General features: G+C 36.4%; 1 protein-coding gene across 1 annotated transcript in view; it reads right to left on the reverse strand.

Moving 5' to 3' along the window:
* LOC112561084 (transient receptor potential cation channel subfamily M member 2-like) overlaps positions 1-17,588 on the reverse strand; it is a 21,359-nt gene extending 3,771 nt beyond the window's left edge. The window contains 26 exon segments of the mRNA XM_025233306.1: positions 424-556; positions 803-871; positions 874-992; positions 1,708-1,864; positions 2,185-2,359; positions 2,655-2,906; positions 3,496-3,636; positions 3,832-4,179; positions 4,830-5,055; positions 5,416-5,515; positions 6,110-6,259; positions 7,742-7,828; positions 8,091-8,217; positions 8,428-8,490; positions 8,797-8,931; positions 9,539-9,645; positions 10,043-10,118; positions 11,112-11,265; positions 11,583-11,748; positions 12,256-12,460; positions 13,573-13,742; positions 14,327-14,507; positions 14,686-14,869; positions 15,026-15,102; positions 15,508-16,289; positions 17,226-17,588. Coding sequence (XP_025089091.1) covers positions 424-556; positions 803-871; positions 874-992; positions 1,708-1,864; positions 2,185-2,359; positions 2,655-2,906; positions 3,496-3,636; positions 3,832-4,179; positions 4,830-5,055; positions 5,416-5,515; positions 6,110-6,259; positions 7,742-7,828; positions 8,091-8,217; positions 8,428-8,490; positions 8,797-8,931; positions 9,539-9,645; positions 10,043-10,118; positions 11,112-11,265; positions 11,583-11,748; positions 12,256-12,460; positions 13,573-13,742; positions 14,327-14,507; positions 14,686-14,869; positions 15,026-15,102; positions 15,508-15,816 — 3,911 coding nt within the window. The 5' untranslated portion in view covers positions 15,817-16,289; positions 17,226-17,588.
* Between the last annotated feature and the right edge of the window lie 5,351 nt (positions 17,589-22,939).

The raw sequence follows: 22,939 nt of genomic DNA on the forward strand, positions 1-22,939 counted from the left end.
AAGTGAGGAGCCTCACATTATCTGCTGACTTTCTACTTTCATGGGGGACTGTATAAATACATCACTTAATGGCCACAAGGCATGCAGTTTAAAAAGGATAAAAGTGCAGTATTATGAGTTTTGATCACTTTTATAGCTAACTTACTTTTGCACATCATAAAGTTAAACCATAATGCTCAGTCTCAAAACATTTTCTGCTGTAATAGCGACTGTTTCATAGCTCTTCTCCCCCATCATAATGAAATGAATCAAAACTTTATAAATGCAAAATATTTAAATCATCAAAAACCAGTCCAACAATGCAAAGTAGACTTTAAAAATTCTTAGTGATACATTTTATCCAGCTACATTTCATAATTTAGTCACTGAACTAAATTGCAGAATTTTTCCAGTTACTGGCAAACAGCCTGTTCTTGTACTGACCTTTCAGCTGTTGTGGCCACTTGGTTGTCAAGTGACCCCTTAGACATCTGCTTGGAATGAGTCAAATAATTCTCCATGGCCATTCGTTCAAACACAGACAGGCGATTGTGGTCTTCAGGGGACACCTTCACCTCTGTCATTTGTCAATATTTCAGAAGGCTCAATGCATTTATGAAGAATCAGAAGACTTTGTCTCACAATGGGCATACATGCAGCATAATACACAAAAATAAATAAATGTGCAGCTGAAATAAACATACAGCATTCATGCCTGCTGAAATAATACTGTATTTATAAATATCGTTCCTTCTTAAAAAAAAAAAATAATCTAATCACAGAAGACAGCGGCACAGTACTCAGACACACAGGCATCACTTACGTAATGGATCATGTCGATTAATGCAGTCCTTTGTTGCCTTGTAGCACAGCCACCTCAAAAATCGAAAACATGGTTTATGAAAATGAGAGGTGACACTAGAGTTGGACGATCAGCATACTCAAACACCAGAGACAGCCGATAGTAGCGCCAGACTTTCAAAGAGTTGTCTTGTACATTTTGAAATGTGTAGCTGCAACATTATCATGCAAATAAGTGCTAGTAATATTAACAGCATACCAGTATAAAAGATGACATTACAGCATAAAAGTAATGAAAATGCACCATAGAACTGCTCTAGGTTTTACATGCTTTTGTATATGTTTTCCTTCTTAAATCATTATCAGTGTCAAATTATAATGATAAGCAGAAATTTCAGTGGCCATAAGGGTAAACAGAATACATTTTACAACCTATAGTATAGTCCCTTAACTTACAGAGTGTTGTAATTGGCTCCCGCACCGGTTATTTTTCTTTTAAATACCTAAAACATGGTGTCACCATGCAAGACCTGCAAGGCTCATCCATAATTGTGTAAAAGCTCTTCTAATTTATATGTGTCTATAAAAAGCACATGGTTCAAATGGAATGAGTGAAAACTGCATTAGTTGCAGGCCCACCATACTAAGAGAAGGCTGTCAAATCCCAAAGAATGCCCTAATGTATCTGCTAAACTCTGTGTATTGTCTTGAAACATGTCAGCTACATACTAGGATCTCTCAAGGTAGACACTTTCTACATAAAATGGTTGGCACTCATTCACTGACGTACTTTATCTTTAACACAGTAACATACATATATATATATGTGTGAGTGTGTGAGTGTGCACATATATGAAAATATTTCTGGATATGAGTGAGCGGGTGGGTAGCTGAATGATGCATGCACACAATGTTAAGCAATAGTACCTGAACATGGCAATAAGAAGGTTGACCAGAAGGATGTTGATAAGCATCAAGTACACACCCAACAATACAGGCACCACTTTGTTATTCTCTGGACACCGATCAGCTAGATTATTCCCCCATACTGATTGATTTTTTGAGCAGTTTGGTGTTGGTTCACCTGATGGTCAACAGAATGCAGCATAACTACTGATTTTACATTAAACAATAAGACAAGCAAATAGATCACTAATTAAATCTCTTTATATAAATTTATCATTCAGTAGTAACAAACACAATTAATTTTGTCAAATGGTGATAGATGTCACTATATTCTGGCTGTATGGCAGTGCAACATATATGAAAGTATTATTTACAACTTGTACTTAAACACCCTAAAATCAAAATGCTGTCTTCCTCATCAATTTGGTATGTGAGCTGTCACAACCTACATGTTGAACATGAACTGTCATGTTCTAAACTATCAAAATTCAAGCAGACCTTGCATTTCATCCAGAAAATTTTCTCCATGCATCTGGAAGTAGGGAAAATAAAACACATTGCCAAGGATAGTCCAGCTCGGTACTGAATGGGGAAACAAGTTAGCTTGGTATGCAGTACCAAAACTCAACATGAATACCACCAAGATGGCAACAAAAAATGACAGGTCTGTCAACTGCAAAGAAAAAAAAAAAAAAAAAGAAAAACACGTCATTGATACATAACATTATTATATTTTACACATCATTACTCAAAATAAAAGTTTTCAATACTATCAGAAAACTGATCCCATCAAAATGTTTCAAAGACAAGTATGGACAACCTTTGGTGATAAAAGTTGAAAGACAGCTAAAAGCTGCTTATCATTCACTATCATATATTCTGCCATCATGTTTCTTCTTTAAGTACTTAAGAGTGTTATGCCATTTTAAATACACTCCATAATGATTATGTTATTTCATAAATCTCACCATTTTCCGTATAATGATGACTTTGGGGCCTATATTTTTCTCAGCATAGAAGAACTGCATAAAGCGCAGGTAGAACAGAGCCATTGTAATGCTGTAAACAATGCGTGCCCACACAAATTCAGAATCCAGTTGGTATCGCAAAATGATCGACACCATAAACAAGACATATATGAGAAGATCAAACTTGTTCCACACGTTTCCAAACCAGTTCTTTATTTTGTATATTACTGACCCATGATCCTTGCTCATCATCTGAAAATCAGAAATAGTGATAATGTATTAGGAGCAGCATCAGGTATATTCTGATTTTTCATCTTGCTTATCAGTTATAACAAACTTAACATGCCATATCACATGCCAGTAGTAATGGGTTTAGCAAGGGATGCAACCCCACAAATGTTTTGCTTCACATTTCCAAACTAAATAGCCTCCCTTAACTTGTGCAGATGGCAAATAAAGACAAAACGGAGGATATAGAAAAGTGATAAAGAAATCAATGCATTTAAAGACCAGAGAACTCTCTGTAGAGAAATACTTTTGGAAAGTTTGTTGGATACATCTAATTCCTTTCCAATTTGCAAAAACTTGGTGTGCTATAAGGGAGTCTGGTAAAAAAAAAAAAAAAATGTTGACTATAATCCTAATTTTTTTGTCATCAATGAAGCGTTGTTTATTTATTATGATTAGTTTTTCAAACTAAATGAATATCGTATGCATTAGCATGTTAACGTCAAGTTATCTTTTTTTTTTTAAGAGTTAATTTTTGTTTCATCATTTCAAAGAAATGATTAGCTGCTTTTTTTTTATTCTCTGGCAAGCGAAAAAACCCACAGATTCTTACTTGTCTGAATTCTTCTAGAACCATGGTGCCCAGCCACGCCCAAGTAATATACTCAAAAATGGATGGAGAATCTGTCTCAACAGGTCTCAATTCAACCAGTACAAAGTAGGTGAAAAGTCCCATAAATACGAAGTAGGAAATCTGTATAAAACAGGAAAAACATTTCTGAACAGCATCATACAGCACTTATCTCAAACTGATATGGTTTTAATCTTTTCTCCTGTTATCACTGACGTTATCCTACCTTCATTCATCTATATCCATCCATTTATACTATAAACAACACATCTATACTATAAATGCAGGAAAGTTCTTCCAGAACAGAGCACCACTTACTATGTTGCAGAAGAACTTGGTGACTGGAGCCTGGTAGAAATAGAGTATAGCTGCAAAGATGCTGATGTTATCAGCAGTTCTGAGGTCACAGAGATTAACCTTGTTGAATTTGCTTGCAATGGTGTACACCCTTTCACGTCTGGACTGAGAAGGCACAAAACCTTTACCATCTTGGTTGTCATCAGAAAGAGTTCTGGGAGACACAGTATTGTTAAGCAGAGTCGAACCCCTCGGAGACTCTGTAAGATCTCCAGGCGTTGCTTTCTTTTTGTCTTCTTCTTTGGGCTTATAATCAGCAGTGAACTTGATGGAGGGAACCACCAGAGGGAAGAAAATGCACAAAGCGATCTGCAAACATGAAAACTAAAACTCATCAAAACTATCTTTCATTTGTCCATGGCAGTTGTTGAGTAAAAGATAAGAAATGAACATTTGTAACTCACTGAAACTCTCAAATCTTGTTATAACTGGAGAAAGCTTCCTCATTTGAATTAAAATGAATCAATTAATGGCCAATGAGGTGGAAAAGGTATTAGAGAGTAGATTTCACTATTACTGCAATGCATATGCTCTTGAGTTACATATATCAACGTAAAAATGTGCTGTGAGCATCTTAAAATAATGTGTGATATACAAAACAACTAAAAAATTCAAGACTTAGTAATTCTTTGTCTAAAATGTGGAAGCATGACCAAATGGATAAAATTCATGGACAAAAATGTTTACAAGTATCCTGACAAAAATATCTCCCAATCATCAGGTATCTTTTCTGAACATTATTACTATATGTTTGTTCCTAAGTGGTACACCATCCCCCTCCCCAAAAGAGAGAGAAAGAAGTGCAATTGGTATGCATTGGAAGCAGCAGCATGCCCTTATGGATTTAAGTTATTGGAATCATTTTCAATTTCACTATTTCTCTTCATTCCTCAAGCTGCTGCATCTGTCTTCACACAATATGCCATAAAGAAATGGAAAAAATGGAAGAATTGACAAACCTTCATCTCTGATGTATAGAGTGCCATACGACCCTTCCAGATTGAAGATACTTTGGTCTGGCATGCAGAGTGTCCAGAGAATTCCATCATTTCATAGCTATCAGCCATGCTGAAGAGGGTTGTTTGACCCCAAGATGGCAGCTCACGAACAAGCAGATGGTGTGTCAGCTGTTTATCTCGTGAATAGCACTCAGACAACACACTTACAGCCCACTGCTCACATGCTCTGTAAGCAACATGAAAAATACCATTCCTATTGAATAAAATATGACAGTCCTAGGAAAACGTTTGGCATATAAATGTGGTGTCTAAAGAACAGTGTACTTGACTGCTAGCTAGAGCATGATGCTGTTTGAATAAACTTATTATTGCTCTTATTGTTTATGTTGTATCAACTGTGCTAGCTTTATAAACATTATAAATGAATGTGTTTGCGAAAGGCTTCAAACGAGAGCAAAAGGGAATGACTGACACAATGTTAGCAAGGATCTAATGATTTACTGTCATGATCTGAATATATGACCAGTGAGAGAAATGAATCCCAGGTTGTCATAACAAAAAAGAAAATAAACTTTGATGTCTTTACCCAGCACAGGTGGCCATCTCAGCACTTAAATCATCCTCTTCTTCATTATCAGCAAAACTGGACAACTGCTTCAGCAGTGCCGAGGCAAAGAGGGCACCACCTGCCAAGCAAATTCTCACCAGTTCTGCTCACTGATAGTAGAACTATTCATATTCATGTTTTTGTCAAAATCAAATATCTGGGAATTCTAGCCACAAACTGTCTCCTCCATACACATGAAACCGGCTTTGATATATTTTTAGTACAGTAGCATACTAGTAAATATTAGCTCACTGATAGCATGATTCTGACAGTGGAATACTGAAGACATTTTACAATGAGCCAGCAACTAATGCTACATCAGGGGAAAGTTGCCAGCTTTGTGAACAGGTGCCATATATGCAGAAAAAGACGGTAGGTGTGAAGATCGGATCTGCTACCTAGCTCCTATTTATTTGTCTTGTATTTTGTTTCTACTAAATCAGTCAGTCTCATTGCCTTCATTATCAACAGCTAGTTTATGAACTCATGTGATCAACTAAGTTCAATGGTAACTCTACTTAATCTTTTCAGCCCACCAAATTCTAGCTTAACTTTTCTAAAATAGAACAAACATGTATGCATACACCTACAATATTTGTGCTTAATTTTTACACATAAAAATGTGTGCACAGGCATGCACGCATACACAAAATTAAGAAAAGAACATAATTACCAATATGATCACGGCCTTGCTTCCAGAAGAGACGAACTAGTCTACTACGATTGAAAAGAATGGCCCACAGAAACAGCTCTCTCTCCGGAGATTCAAAATCAAATTCATCTTTAGTTTTCTGATGCTTCTTTACAGGCAAAAATTTCCCTCCTGTGGAAGTGAAGTTATATTTACCTATCCATCACATCTGAGAAGCAAACTATGGTGAGACTACTTCTATAAGTGTGAATATATAGATATTTGAATATATTTCACTAACAAGCACATGAAGCTTAGATGTTGTGTTTAAAACCATATAAAAGGAGTCTCCTTAAATGTTAGCATTATTAAGTGACATTTAAGTTCATACTAAATAAAAAGACATTAGTGATAATGATACTTTCAATTTTCTTCACACTTTAAAAGCTCATCTTTCTGTATACACATCAGAACTAGCTCTCATATCAAGCTTATAACTCAATAAAAGCTTTGCCAACACCATCAAAACAATCACAGTTATGGATTATTCCTTTTGCCACTTCAAGCCATTGTTTTCTTTTACTATCTAAAGAGTATGGCTAAACTGATACAGTGAACCTCCCTATAAAGACTGGCTAAAATCCACCAAAATCGGGTCTAACAGAGGGGTTGTCGTAGGGAGATCAACCAGTCTGGCATAAATCCAGGAACCAAAGGTTGAAATAATGCTCTTAAAACCATATTATTATGTTTTTTAATAGTTTTTGTTATTTAGAATAAGCAGGTCATGCTTATTCTGCCATTGTTAAGCTGTACTGAAGATTTATAGGGGAACTCCAGGTAAGAGTAATCAATCAATAGACATGTATCCTGGCAGACAAAAACCCTCTCTTAAAATGTACTATTTATATTTTTGAACATGATTTTCAAAAAGTTGCAATAAAGAAATTGGTCAATAATTTTATTTTTACAGACATGTGACTTCTGCAAAAGAATGAAGCATAATTAGCTGATAATGGCTGGTAAAGAGTATAATTCACCTTAATTTGAGTCTGGATGGATTTTGACTTTCAGTGTTGGGATGATATGGTAGCTATGACTGGAGCAATAATATTATGGTTTGGGTTGAAATGACAGATAACCCATAGAACAAGCAGTCTCTTTCAAAATATGCTTATTTACATGATTTCTGCAGAAAACCATAATATTGAGTAACCGGCCTGCAAGAAGCAGTGTATTTTAAAATGTGCTTAATTTTTTTTAACATGCAACTTTTGCAGTAAGTTGTAATGGATCATAAAATGTCGGTCACAAGTTGGGCTGGAAGGTAGTCATATTAGAGATTATGTTTATATCGCGAAATATGTCCATGAATCATTTTGGGGTTGTAAGTATAAGAGGGGGTCGTAATCAAGAAGTCTTAATAAAGAGGTTTCACTACCTGCAGAAATGCAATACACACTTCATTCAGGCATCTAAGCCATGGGGATTGTGAGATGATGTTAAAGACTCAATGAAAACAGCAGCCCTACATCTTACTTTTTATATGTGGAAAGATTCTAAAGAAAGATCTAGTGTACCATTCAAAAACCATTTTTTTAATAACCTCTCACCTTTCAAAATAAATAAATAACCACACAATAAAAGCATGAAATGAAAGCAATTAAACCTTACCTGCTTTTTTCAATCGCTTTATAGCTGCAAAGTCTCTCTTCTTCCATTCCAGAGAGGGATTGTTATCGCGAACAACAAATTTTTTGTCTGCAAAATAGGAATTAACAACTCAATGCTTACTGATAGTATTATTGTTTTTTTTATGTGAAAGGTAACTATAACATGAGACAAATTTGAGAAACAATCAAGTTATTTCTGTTATTTTAGGTATATGCCTGTGCATTCACTCTATTACTATAGGCAACAAAATAAATTTTGCACTACATACTAAGCTGAACACTGCAACATGATTGCAACTAACAGAATCCATGCTTACAAGTGAAAGATATGTTCAAAAGATTAAACCTACCAGAATAAAAATTGAATCTCTGGTCCTCAAGCAAGTGTGCCACAACTTTGCCGATGTATGGAAGAAGATCAGGAAAGTTCTCAAAATCTGGTGGGTCATGACATAATAGGAAGGCTGTCCAGGTTTGCTTTCACAAAGAAAATGGAAATCTTTGCTTAAGAAGAAATATATTTTATATTTTATTAAACTATTTCTTAACCTCCCTCCAAATGTGTTATTAACATTAAATTCAATGAACAAATGAGTATGATCACACTACTGCCAAACAAAATATCCTGAAGAAAGCCTCTTGTGGTCACACACCACATGAAAACTCTTCTTTATACCCTTTTAGTACCTTCTGGTAAGTGATCAGATAACGCAGAAGTTGAGCCCCAGCATCTGTCTCCTCCTTAATGCACTGCAACCAAGGAGCAATATCTAGACTTTTGTCCAGATTCTATTTTCTTGGGGAGCACATAGAAATATTTCAACATGCACAGAATGGACATCTTATCATTAGTTCCTTCTCAATCACATGCAATTTCTCACTATATTTGCATGTTTATAGGATTTTCCAGAAATACAACAGATCAATATGTATAAGGCAAACAGAAGTATTACTGATTACTGACAACTTTCTGCCTTCAGAAATATAACGCACTAGCATTTTTGTTCTTTCCGACAGAGTTTATATTGTGATATAAAAATATCTAACAAATCTCACTTCACAGTACAGGTTCCAGAGAGTCTTGATGTTGAGAAAGCGCTTTAGGTCCAAACCATTGTCAAGAAACAGCTGAACAAAATCTGCTCTGTTCTGTACAAGGGCAGTGAACATAGCTGGATACAGGTCAATATGCTGCAAGAATTTAAGAAGCAAAAGGGAAGCCAGATTATCTTTTGTGTAATGATTTGCCTTTCATCTTATACTGGACTGTTTTATACCAGACCATAGACGCAACTATTAAAATGCAATTGAATTTTTTTTTCTCTGACGTTAACAGATGAGATGACCATGGGAGATAAGAGACTACAGCTGCTCTCTAATCATCAAAAGTTGATTCCTTGACAGTGAGTTAACATGTGCCTGACATGCAGGGTGCTCTTCGGCTAGAACAACCCTGACAGCTAAAAACAAAAGTAACAGCAAAGCTAATATCAAAGTTATATAGAATAATATAGTAATAATAATAATAGAAAGAGGATGTCCCAAATTATATCCTTAAAAATGCATATACTTACACACAGCTCTCTTGTTGAATGCAGTCTTGGCAACACAAGCATTTCCATCCACATTTAAGCATTTAAATTTATCAGTTTAAAGGAAATTTCGCTCTTAATTACAGCAAAATGTCACATGTTTGCATGCCAACCAAATATACCGAAACAAAACAAAAAACAAGTGTTTTATAATTAGGCTTCCATGAAAAGAACAGAAAAACTGAAAGCAAGATTGATCATCTCACCTTCCAGTGTTGCCTGTTGACAGAAGTGAAGATCTCCTGTCGGGCAATGTCACATCTGTTCCAAGCCAGAGCAAGAGCCAGCTGAGAGTTAGCATTTGACTTGTTGGCTGTCAGCAAAGATCTTCATGTGTTTAAAAAAATATCAAAACATCACTGCTCAATCATTAGATGACCCTTATCATTTTCATTTTTTGTCTTTTTACCAACTGATTTATTAGTGTGCTGTAACAATATTTTCATTCTCAAGTAACTGTAAGTTGTTTTGCTTCCAAAGTATATTTTAAAACAATCCCTCTGACAAAATGATTTCTAGTAGAGATACCATTTATTCTGCTAGCAAACTACCATTCATTTTTAACTATGACATTTAATTGAACAAAACAGAGAAAAATGCCAAAACAATGAGCTAACCTATTATAAAGAGAGCAATAACAAACCCCATTGTATACTTGTGTACGAATGGTTGTTTGAATGACAAGAATGCTGCGAAATGCCAGTTCTCACCTCTCAAAAGCGCATATAATATGGCACGGTCAATGTCTTTCACCGAGTCAGCCTTCTCTAGGTTGAAAACATTTAGCTGCAATGAAACAACATATCATTAACATAGCTTTGAAAGTCATGACCATAACTTTAATTTAAAAAAATAGCTGCAGAGCCATCTTACAAAACAAGCTTGGAATAATGCAGACATAAAAGCTTGCTATTTAGAGCATCAGACTGCCTAAAAACTACTATTTTGTAGTCATGAACTTGCTGTAGATAAAGTTCTGAGAGTGAAGTTTCACTTTAGGTACCTAGGCACTGTTTTCACTTTCCAGCTTAAATGGGATCTAAATGCTGAACATATTGTTAAACATTGTCAGGAAAGATTGTACCTTCTTTGAAAGGTGAAAAGATTTTTTTAGTCAGCACAGAAATCTTGAGACAAATCTTGTTTTTAATCAGTCATTCATTGAAAGTCTTATATTCTTTTTCCTTTGTATGCTGGTTCCACAGTCTGTCCATAGCAGGAACAATTCAAACAGTTTTGTCAGTATCTGATCTCAGGTAATAGGTGTCAAGCAGAAGGATCTGGATTCTTTTTTTGATAAGCAAATTGTTAGGAAAGCTTCCAGTATTTTGTCTATACAAGAACACATCTTATCAGAAGAATTTGTTTTACGGAGTTTAGGCAAACATTATGCTATGCATGTATGCAGAAGTAACAGGCACTTAAAATAGTTTGTACCCTCTGTAATACAGCTGCTCAACCATAGATAAATCCTCCATTGTGCCCATAGAGACTACTCAGGTTGGTCATTTGTCAGTATAAATAGATATTTTTGAATACATTTTTCATTATTTTCTCTAAATATGTTTGCGGATAAGCTTTGTGCTATTTATAGTAATGTGGTCTTTAAGCTCATTTGGATGAAAGAATAAAGTAAATTTTAAATACTAAAGAACTATAGAGTCAATTCTTTCTCTGAAGAACTGCTAAAGTGTTAAAATTCTGTATCTCTTTACTGCATACTTAAGTATGCAATCATGCATGTTCATGCGCTTATATAAACAAACAAACACAACTTACCAGCTTTCTTTCCTTGAGACACTCTTTGATAAGTCTGATATAGCCAATGATCTTTTGATCAACATCCGTGTCATTGCGCTGCCACTCAAACATAACCTTGGCTTTCTGTTTCATGGTCTTGTCAAACTTATCAGGATATACAGTCCTGTCCTCACTAAACAAACATCAGAACACTAGAAAAAATTTATTTTAATCTAGCTTAATATAGAACAGATTTAGTTGGTTCACTGCACAAAAAACTTTATCAACTGCTTTTACAATCAAATTATTGATATAAAACTACATTTTAAGTAGTGAACATGTAAGTTTACCTCTATTAATTTTTTTAAAATTTCAATAAGAAATCCAATCTGTTTTACCCCATGTGTATATGTTGTTTTTTTTTTATCTGTATTGTTAGCATTGTAGTTTTATGTTTATGCAATTCACTTATTACTTCCAGTACAGTAAGATTTCTAAGCATAAACTCACTCATTAGAAGTTTTGGTAAGACGATAAGCCAGAGCGATAAAGTCAGCTACTCGTCCCGATCCATTAATAACAACTACTGGGATTTTGCGCTTTATACTCGCATGCACTGTCTGTAATGTGTTGACACCACCCTCTACGACAATCAGGACTGAAGGTACATGAATACCTGAGAAAAAAAGGAAGCCTAGCTTTATAATGATGATAAAAGAGGAGAAAAGCAGAGGAAGCTAATGAATGATCATAAGAACAGTAAGCAACATCAGAAAAGAAACATTGGATGGTTTAAGCACAGAACAAAGGCATCTTACAGTTTAACAGTCTGGGTTTATTGTACATATTGTGGTGGTTGGATGAGTGATGGTTAAATGTGGATCTCATGGTGTCTGTGCAAGTGCATGTTTGTTTAAACTTTAAAGGGAGCATCAAGAAGTTTCTTGTAACTTTTCACTCATAAATAAATGTTCTAATATGTACATAAAATAAATTTTAAAAAAGGTAAAATCTAATTTTCATTTAAAACTTACATTCTAAAATGCCATAAATCCATACAATCACACAATTTGTGATATTTTACAAAAAATTGCAGTTGGCAGTTCACTAAAAGCAGAAGTTGATAGTAACACACATAGTGTTATTATAACACACATAGGTTTATTATAAAATCCATACTCACTCTGGTTCTTAGCTACACCCGTCTCCACTATGGATGAGATGTAGCTCTCCAGCTTTGCTCGAAACTCTATTTCCACACCAAACTTCCCATCTGTACCATCATCAACAAGAATGAAGTGGGTGTGATTGTGGTCCAAAGCTGCTCGATTCCTGCCATGGGATTGTATGTCCTCCATAGCATACTGGGCTGGGAAGAGACCACTGTCCTGTTGGAATGGAAAGTAATTGTAACACATTTTATAAACAATTTAATTCTTACAAAATGAATTTTCTTCATTATGTTTTAAGAATTTTATATATATATGTTGCCTCTTCTCTCAAAAGAATGATGAGAATGAACATAAATTTTCATTGAATAAACAAGACATGTCTTGCACGTGTGCACTCATTGGAAGGACCTTGATGTTAAAGTTGAACACACTGTTCTAATGTTAAAAGAAAAGAGATTAATCTATAAATTAAGAAAAATCAAAGAGAAACAGTTGAGAAATTCAGGATTTGAAAAAAACAAGCTTATCTTTTGAATTATAAATCTGTAAACAAATAGGAACAATAATTAGGTTTTTATAGCACATTTTCCTCCTTACATGATGTACAGAAATAAAAATAAACTAAAACATAATATATAAATACAGACACAATATAAACAAAATAAACTTAGGACACAAACATAAACCAAAGCATAGCAACAAACAAATGTACAGACACATTAAAAGGGGCAAGATCTTGAAATCAAAGTGAGGTGAGGAGAGGTTAGTCTGAACCTTCACTTGAAGTTTTGCTTTGAATAAATTTCTAGGAGCAACGCATTTAAGAACAGCTAGAGCACAATCCTGGCACTGAGATCATGACAGAAGTCTAGAAATATTCATGGAGCAAGATACAGGGTGTCACAAAGCAATTTATTGTCAGAAGGTCAGTCGGCATCACTGACATACATAGATCTAACAAAACAATAAGTGGAATATATCAAATAAGTCAAATCAATTCAATAAATCAGCAGAATAAGTTAAGAAGTTAAATTTCCAGTTGAGTGGATGCAGTTAATCTTATAAAGTAAAAACTGCAAACAACACGACGAAATGATGAACATACTGCAGAGACCATTAGCAAACAAAGATGTCAACAGGCTGAAATAACTTGAAACAGGTATAGAAGAACAATCCAGCACACGGATAAATAGTGCAATAAAAAGAACAGATCAACAGAGGACATCAAAGGTCTATGAAGATCCATGGACAAGGCAAAATGATAAAAAGCAGTCCCCTCAAATCAGTCAGGAAAACAGATATCTGAAAACTAGCCACAACAAGCATACCCCTTCGCCATCCAGTGCCACATTGTTAGCAATGACACCCCAGGATGCAATACCCAGTGCCACACACTGGCTGCGATCTGTATTTCCAGTAGAGAGGTGGTGGTCATGCAAAGCCTCACCCACCAGTTCCATCACACCTGCAGCAGTACCTCCGGTGATGATCCAAGCCCCTAAGGACAACAAAACCATCTGTTATATCATACACATATCATGTGACATATGACAAATCATATAACAGAGGAGATATCTCTCCATTTTTTTCCAGCATGCCCTTACAGGCTTACTGCTGATAACTAAATCATAGTCTGCTTACATGTTTATAGCTAAATCATAATCTACTTATAAATAAATCAAATTTAAAATAAATACTTTACTAATTCTCCCAAACATAACCTCTGTTACTGACATAGTGACAAGCATTTATCAATAAAAAGACACCATATCAAGCTACGCATGCTGAGTCATTTCAAAAACATTGTCCTATGTTGACAGTTATGACTGTTATATAGGTAAGACTGCTGAGGTGTCTCCATCAGCTTTACACAAAACGTCAGCAAAATGCTGGTATGTACTCCACACTGTGTTTATTAAATTCATTATTCATTAAATGCAAAATTTTAACATTCACTAAATTAAATAAATTGATAAATGAGCATGATTCAAAATAAACTGAACAAAATGTTGTTCTGGTCATTTTACACATGTTGTTCCATCTGCTTCTCTTCTTTGTTTATTAACCATCAATGAAACACACCTGTACTAACAGCTGCTGTCACCAACCCCTGTTTGAGTATGTTACTGAGACGTTCCTTGAGGTTAAAACGTTTTGCACCTCCAGTGATAGAAATTAGTAGTTTTGGTACTGGGAGGTGCCAGTAATCCATCAAAAGAGTCCCCATTTTCTCCATATCAGTCATGTAGTCAACTCGTACATACTGAAAACAGAACTCTTCTTGTTATCCACATTTATAAAATACATATTTACTGATAGAAAACAAAGTAAACTTGGGATATTTGAGATTCTGTGTACCCAGATTGACCCATAAAACAACAAGTACTCAATAATTTCTTATTCATAACCTTTACATGCTATTAAAACAGAAGTTTACTTACTGGGGAATTATTAGACTGAGATCCAAACCCACGAAACAAAATCTCTCCAAAAGAGTCACATGGCATGACCTTAGTGTGTGTTTGGGGATGCCAAACAGTGTGTTCCGAATCTACCCTTGTAGGTATTCCTTTTAATTCATGCCATAAGAGTTCTCGCCCACACTGGCAAGCGTGACTTGCTTGACTGAAAAAGAATACGTTTTCTGCTATTTATGTGACACAAAATATTATATTAATATATGTTTGTATTCTCAGAAATGTCTAAACAATTTAAGCTGTTTGCAGGAAAATTATATATTTAGCTATCTTAATGTAAAAACAATTCTAAAAATGTATTCACCTTGATGATGCATTTCTAGCATATGCCTTGCACTCTCTCTGTTGTATATTCTTGCTGATATAAGCAGCAATGGCAGTCTTTTGAAAAAAAGAGCATTCAGAAAAAATACTCATAATAAAAATGCTGAAAAAATTATAAACTGAGTGAGATAATCTATCTATAGTCACTACTAAAAATATTTTATAACAAAATACAAACTTGCTGCCTCATTACAACTTTTCTTAACATCTCCTTACACCAATAGTTTCCATATTTTTCAAAATAATTTAATGAAATAGTTTTTGTAATTTAAGAATCTGACTAAAAAAAGGCTAAAATAGTTTAGCATATATTTTAATTCATGATTGATAATGATTTGTGGGATGGATGGAATTAGCCAGCCCTGTAATCAGGTGCCATATGACGATTATAATGGCAGTTGTTAACAAGCAGGTGGTAGTAGTTACAATCATGATATAACTGGTATAGTATTATTCCTTTACCTGGTTGATGTGCCTCTGGTTCAAAGAATCTTTAATAGAGTTAGTGACTGTTGGCGTGTAACGAGACTTGTTCATGTTCAAGAAACTGGACTGCTCAATGCTTTGTCCATCTCTGTTATTCTGGCCATTTGTTGGATTCTCCTCTTTTTGACCATCAGAACCTTCTGCAGATGGATCATCTCTTTTTCCCTTAGCTGTGTTTAGGTCAGCGCTGTGCACAGAATCTATTTTCAATGGTGCATTTTTTCCTGCCTGTTTGTCTGATTTTTCAGTTTCAGAAGGTTCACTTCCTTCAGACATACTCTTCATGGGAAAGACCTCCTGGCCTTGTTTCTGATCCTTTTTTGCTTTTTGCTTCCAGGCCTGGATGATGGAGATGATGATACCACTTGAGGCTCTAGAACACCAGTAAGTTCCTTCTTTGGACTCCGTGGCTCACTGATGTCAAATGACCACTCATGGGTTTGACTGGCATTTGATGACTGTTTCTGCAATGATGGCCCATGTGATGGAAAGATGCTATCAGATTTCTTTGTCTTTCCTTTTTTGTGGTGAGGAGGTTTATGATAACCTGGTGACAAAGCTCCTTGTCTCTCTTGGCTATTTTCTTCGCTCATGGCAGCTTGTTGGCTAGATTGATCCTGCTGGCTTTCGCTATACATCAAAAGCACTGAATTTACACTGCAAAGTGCTGCTGTACGCTCTTGATCTTGCTCTGAAATACTGGGTTCATTCTTAAGAATGTCATTTTCGATGTCTGACATCACGTTTCCAAAATGTCACTGAGGATAATAAAAACATCATTCATTTAAAATATTATAAGTAAAATGTTGTTTAAATGTTCTATGTTATTCAAGCTGGTGTGTGTGGGGAGGAGTATGCTGGGGTGTGTAAACGAATTGTAATTGCACTCGGGTCTGAATTGTGATTGCATGGGGGTCTGGTGTGACAGGTATGAAAAGCACAATGTTCTTGCTGACTTTTACTATAGTGCTATGCTGCTCTTGATTGCTAATTATAACTGCCTTCTTAAACCTGCTTCCTAATTTCCTTTGGATATAAATAAAGTTGTACTGTATTGTATTGGTATGTTAATGTCCCTGCTTAAATAAAAATGTATTGTTCTTAAATGCAACTAATATTATGGTGTCCTCTTAAATTATCCTTAAAAAAAGTACAAACAAACAGAGCCGCGAAGAGCCAGCCAGGCCCATGCAGGACAGACGACCTCTCCCGCCAACTTGTAATTGTAATGGTAAATTATTTTCCCAGTATATAATAATGTGTTTACAATTCGATTGTCAATATCTACATTTCATTCAGTAGCGTAATAAAGACTGCTAACATTTGGACAAGCGTGCACTAGGATCTGCATCTCTACTTGAACATAGCTGTTTACATGTAATTGGTTAGTAAACGAAGAAAAATGACATTAAGGGATCAAACGTGTGCCCCGCTCCACAGAATAAAATCCTCAGAGTGAGGAATGTTACGCCAACGTTTTATTTTAAAGAAAAGAAAACAAATTAATTAGTTGACCAAGGCCGGGCCCTCTTCACAGCCGCACAGACCCCCTATCCCTCCCTCTTTGCAAACATTAATCGCTGATCTGAATGCCTTGGAATAGATATGTTTGTAAACTGGGATTCAATATTTAAAACATATCAGAAGAGACTATTATAGTGACCCCTGACGAAGTGCTGTATATATATACTTACCCCCATACATGCATTCATTTTTATACTGCATCTGATTACAGCAGCATTTTTAAAAAGCTCTCGTGGTTGCAGGTGAGAGACAGGAAGTGGGAACACCTTTTCTTCGTCACACCTGTGTCTTTGTTTATCCTTGTTGTTGAGGCGTCACGCCGTGTCGCTTAGGTAATGCTTACGACTCTAAAAAGAAAAATAAATAAATAAGACTCTGTCTGAACGCGAAAAATAAAATCTATACGACTACCTTGAACTGTGACTCAAAAAGTTAATTTCATTTAACTTGTGAACATTTCAGATTAAGGCGTCGTCGTCGGTGTAGTCGGTAAACGCTCAGTCAACGTCACATCAAAGAAGTCACCGCGACCATTTTCTATTGGCTGAATTGATCAGGTGGTTACAGCCCACCTACACCCCCACCTACCGCCACCCAGCTTCTTCCCTTCCACTATAGCTCGCTACTCCATGCATGACCTGGCCTTGCAAGGTATAGATTCTCTCGTCTCTATTCTACCGCATTTTTGATGAATCATACATATACCTTTAAATTCAGGGAGGTTACACCTTGGGGGGGGGGGGTCCTCCTCGATCTGTGATCGACACACGTCAATGACGATCGTACTTTCTTCAAACAAACTGAATTTGCTGCAGTTACATTTTCTATAGCTAGGTTTTATATATATCTGTCACGACTGGGGTGTAGTAGGTTCAGATCTCTCTCCGGACGTCGTTCTTTATTTGCACGCATCACTTAATTGTTTACAGGGCAGGGCTGACTATTGTACATATATAATATAGGTACAGGCCTGACAGAAGTGTGTGTGTGTGAAGGGGTGATGTACCCGGGCCCCCGGCTGTGAAAGGGACCAGTCTTGGTCAGTGTATTTTTTTCCATCATCTTTTCCTTTTCTTTTTTTAAAGAAAGGTCTGAGGAAAGAACACACAAGCTGCAGATGTTGAATTTCAAGTCTCTAGGCATATATTATTATACATTGAGAAAATAATTTATATTGCAATTACAAGGGACCTGGAGAGGTCGTCTGCCCCAGGGCCCGTGCCGACTCTCGGTGGCCCTGGATATATATACAGCCTTATATAGTTGCTGGTGTGGTGTAAAAGACCTCCCCACCTCCGCGCACACCCTTCTCGTCACAGCCGTCATCACTGATCTCAATCAGGCTGGACAATCAAACTATTGTTTCTTAGTCTACCAATCGTGTTGATAATGCAAGGAAATAACCGCGCATGATTTAGCAATGCACTTGCCGTATGTGACTGGACGGCTAACAAAATATTTCATTAACATTATTTGCAATGCAGCAGCTTTAACTGAATCGACAGATTAAAGTTGGAAAACACAGCATAGCAACTAGACGTAGATGTGTGTAGGACTGGTCCCTCTCGTACCCACCACAAGAACAGAACCTATAAACTATAATTCCGATGAGTCAATGGATATTCAGGACACAACTTACGGAACAAAATGGATCACATGTGTACCCATCCCAGCTTCTTCACGAATCTATCAACCCAGGTCCTAAACTCGTCGCTTTATCTAACACATCATGAAACCTTGTTCCAAAGTTGTTCTATTCGGGAATTATGCATAAATTTAACATCAAACATTTCGTCCCAAAAAGTAAAAATACCTATGAATAATAAAAGATAATAAACAATGAAAACAATTTTTTTAACTGTAAACAGAAATTCTACGATTTTGATGAATACTTTTCGGTCCACACTAAGCGGAAAAAAATGGTTTCAATGAACATTTATTTGCAGTGTTGGAGGGTGGGTAAGCTAATAACTTTGGTTACTTTAGCCGAGGAGCTTGTTGGTCAGGAACCGCTAGTTAAACCTGACGATGTGGACAGAGATCGACAACCATCACGAACTGCTGCAGGCAAGATCCGCCAGACACACCTAATGACACACCTAACGACATCTGTGCAAATCACAAGTGTCGGACGACAACACTGCAAGCTTTCTTGGTACAAGAACCAACTATATATATATAGATGGTATTATATATACATTAGGAGGCCGTGCTGTTGTGCTATGATTATTTGTGACTAAGGTCTGGGTGACGAAAAGCTAAAGGGATGTGTAGTCTGTTTTACTCGGAACCAGGCTCTGAACAGCTTCTCAGATAATAATAATTTTTTTTAAATCATTGGGCTGATTTGTCGCCATAGCCATCATTCAGCACTTGACTATTTTCAAGAGCACCCCACGATGGTGCTTTGGCATTTCAAGGACTGTAAAGTATTGTGTCAAGTGAAGGTGGCGCTAGAGTTTTAATTGTGATATAGGAGATCAGTGCTTCCTTTGATGGATGCTGCTTACATAAAAATTACCAAACATTGTTATCGCTATCAAACATTTTTTTTACCGATCTTCACACTGACCTGCGCATGTAGCCGGATCCTCACGTCCAAAGGTACTCACGTCAGATTATGACGGTTGTTGCCAAATCAAAACCACTTGTACCGCCATCACTGTAATTATCACCATTACCAGCTGCCATTATCTTTGTACCATAGTTTCATGGATTGATCCATGGCAGCGGTTACATCTGCGAGTTGGAACTGTGATCATAAGACGTCGACGAAGAAGATGCAACACAAAGCTGAAAGAAGGTTTGTAGAAAATCATTCGCAAGAATTATCATCATACGTCTGCTGTTAAGATGTTTTAATAGTTCAACGCATTAGAGAGTCTGTCAAAAGGAATATTAGTTTGTCCCTCGACAAGTATCTGAAATTTTACTTAGCATAGTTCAGCATGGTTACACCTACCAGCTACCTGGAAAGAATCGTGAGCAATGGAGGAGAACAGACGATGTCAAGTATTGAGTGGTGTCACTTCGACCAACAGGCTTGCCGGTGCCAGCTCTCCGCATTTTCGCTTTCTTCTTGGATTTGTTGTGTTTGTGGTGCCTATTGCTCCCAGCTGCACTTTTTTTTCGTCATTTGCATTGTGTTTGACTGTTTACTTGCCTGTTTATTTTTATTTATTCCTCTGCTAATATAAACGTCTCTCATCGCCGTTAATCCTCTCAGGTTATCGCCATCACAGTTTTTTTCATTTTACAAGTCGTCACGGGGATAGACTTTACATCAGTGCCAACAAATCACGCAGTTTCTGTTTTGTGATCATCTTAGAAATTCTCCTGACGATTTGACCTACCTGTTTGATTATTAAGTTACTCTGCCCCAGATAGTGGTTGGAATGTTCCAGACTTCGGCTTAATTTCCATGTATATAAACAACATAAAACATTTAATGGACTGACACCTTTCCATGAACAGCAGTACACCTGAAAGTGTATACTCTGAATAGTTTATATTCATTTTTTTAATTCACATTAAAGTAATCAGCATGGCCCACAAGGAATAGCTGAAGCAGACTTAGTATTTTTCATATGTCGTCTCAAAATAAGAATCAAGGTTTTTTTTCCCTCTGTTGAGAACCTGACGACGAGTGGATTTAAAACCTAAGCAAGAGGTCTTCGCTGGTTATTATTATCAACGAGCATTTAAATGTGTAAGAATCTGTTTTACAATCTTTCTGAAATTCATATTTATTTACATGAAAACCTTTAACGCGATGAAAATGAGAAGAACTCGTAATGATACCTTCGCATTTCTTTATTAGCCAGACTGTTGTCATCTCGTGTTAAAATATAGATACAAAATATTTTCAAGCACAAATCACAGACAGATTTTGACTCTTTCTTATGACATAGATCATTTTGGCATCTGAATAATCCGATCGGCTCTTCAGTAACAAAGCCTCACAAATAGTATCCAACAATACGCATATGTGTACAACATCCTATGTTAACATGTGAACAGAACCATAAGGCTACCTAAGCCAGGGTCAGGCGCACTTATTGTAGCAACCTTAGCAGTAACATCTCCGTAAGTTGCTACAGAAAACCTACAAAAGCACTAATCTTTGTATTAAACTAGTAAAATTTTTTTTTCAGCCCTGTGTGAAAAAAATTAATGTGCGGCAAATGATTGCTGGTTCGTTTGTTTTCGCATAGACTGTGAAATTCATGGAATGGTCACATCATCTTTAATTGCAAAATCGCAATAAAAACTTGTTTCCGTATTTTTAAGGACCGAAAGATACATTTTCTTAATCAATTTTTGTTTATTTTCATCAGTAGGTCCTCTCTCTTTGCCAGCCTCCACCTCCACACACACACGCGTACAGGGAAAGCAGTCACCAGAAAACAGTTATCAGTCCTCCTTCTCCACCCCACCTACCCACCTACCTCTTTAAAAAAAAATACAACTGGCAGCTTACAAAATCTGAGAGGCTTGATGTAAAGAAGGAAATCACGAGGTATCAGTAAATATACAGTCACTGCTTTTCATTTAGATGTGAAAGGATTATATATCTGCACTGAGAAATGACAAATTCAACAGTTGTAACAGTGTAGCAAGAACAGCCATGCTTGTTTTGTATACAAGATATACATATACACATCAATTCTGTCGTTAAAATACCAAAATAGTGTCATCTTCTATTATGTACAGTAACAATCATTTTACACAGTATAATCTATTATCTTATTAGACAGAAGTATCCAGGTGCATTTAATGCTATTTATTTATTTTGTCGGTATGACACATGAGGTATGAGGGCAAGAGCTTGTTAGCATGTTTGTGTTTGTGCATGTGTGTGCCAATGTTTGTTTGCTTCACAACACACAATATTTCACCACAGGTCAAGCTGCTTATTTACATTTGAAAGCGTATTTTACAACAATCCAAACTACGAAAACTGAAATTAGCGACAGAAATTAATTAACCGGATGAAACAAAACAAAAGTAAATATTTGTGCTGGAATCACTGACAAGAGATTTTGGACACATTGCGATAGTCAACTAGCTGGCGTGACTGTTATGTTCCATTAACGCATAAATTTTAAGTTTACCCAACAATGCTGGATTAATTAATTAGTTTCTGTTCTGTAGAGGTTGAAACAATTTTAAAAAGGAATTAGTCCAGAAAAGGAGTTATTTTTTTACAAATCGTCATTGACACGAAAGCGACTGATCAAGACAAACCATTTGTTTCAGTTCTAGAGGCGCTTTTATCATGAAATGTTACTATATATATAGCCAGAAAATGAGGCTAGTATATAACAACATTGTCGGCTCTGTAGACAAATGCCAAATTCAGAGAAAAATAAAGCGTGCCTGAGACGAGATCTGAACCCACGACATCAGCATGTTGTAAGTGTAGTCTGCAAATATCAAGTGGAAACCTTAAATAAGGAAGTTCTTACAGTGCCCCACTTAAAAACCAGTCTTGGGCCCTCACATGCCAAACAGGTTTGTGCAGAATAGTTGCCTGAGGACCTTCACAGAAATGGGGTTCATGGTCTCTAGGTTAATCACGTGACCTTCTTTCAACACCACCATTCTGCAGATCGGGGTCGTTGCTGCTATAATTATTTTTATTCATCCCTAGCCCATTCAGCGGTTGCGAAATGGATTGCAATCGGAAAACTCACAAAAAAACCCATATAAGCATGGGGATAAACAGGACAAGGAAATGAAAAGAAAAAGGTGGGGTCGACAGTGACAAGGATGGGTGACTGACGTCACGTGCCCGTGCGTCAGTGGAAGTGCTACTGCCAGACAGTCTGGCGAGAAAATGTCAAGACATGCGCAAGGCCGGGTCTGGCGATGAATCATGCAC

This window comes from Pomacea canaliculata, linkage group LG1 (assembly GCF_003073045.1).
Source record: "Pomacea canaliculata isolate SZHN2017 linkage group LG1, ASM307304v1, whole genome shotgun sequence".
In the NCBI taxonomy this organism is placed as follows: domain Eukaryota; kingdom Metazoa; phylum Mollusca; class Gastropoda; order Architaenioglossa; family Ampullariidae; genus Pomacea; species Pomacea canaliculata.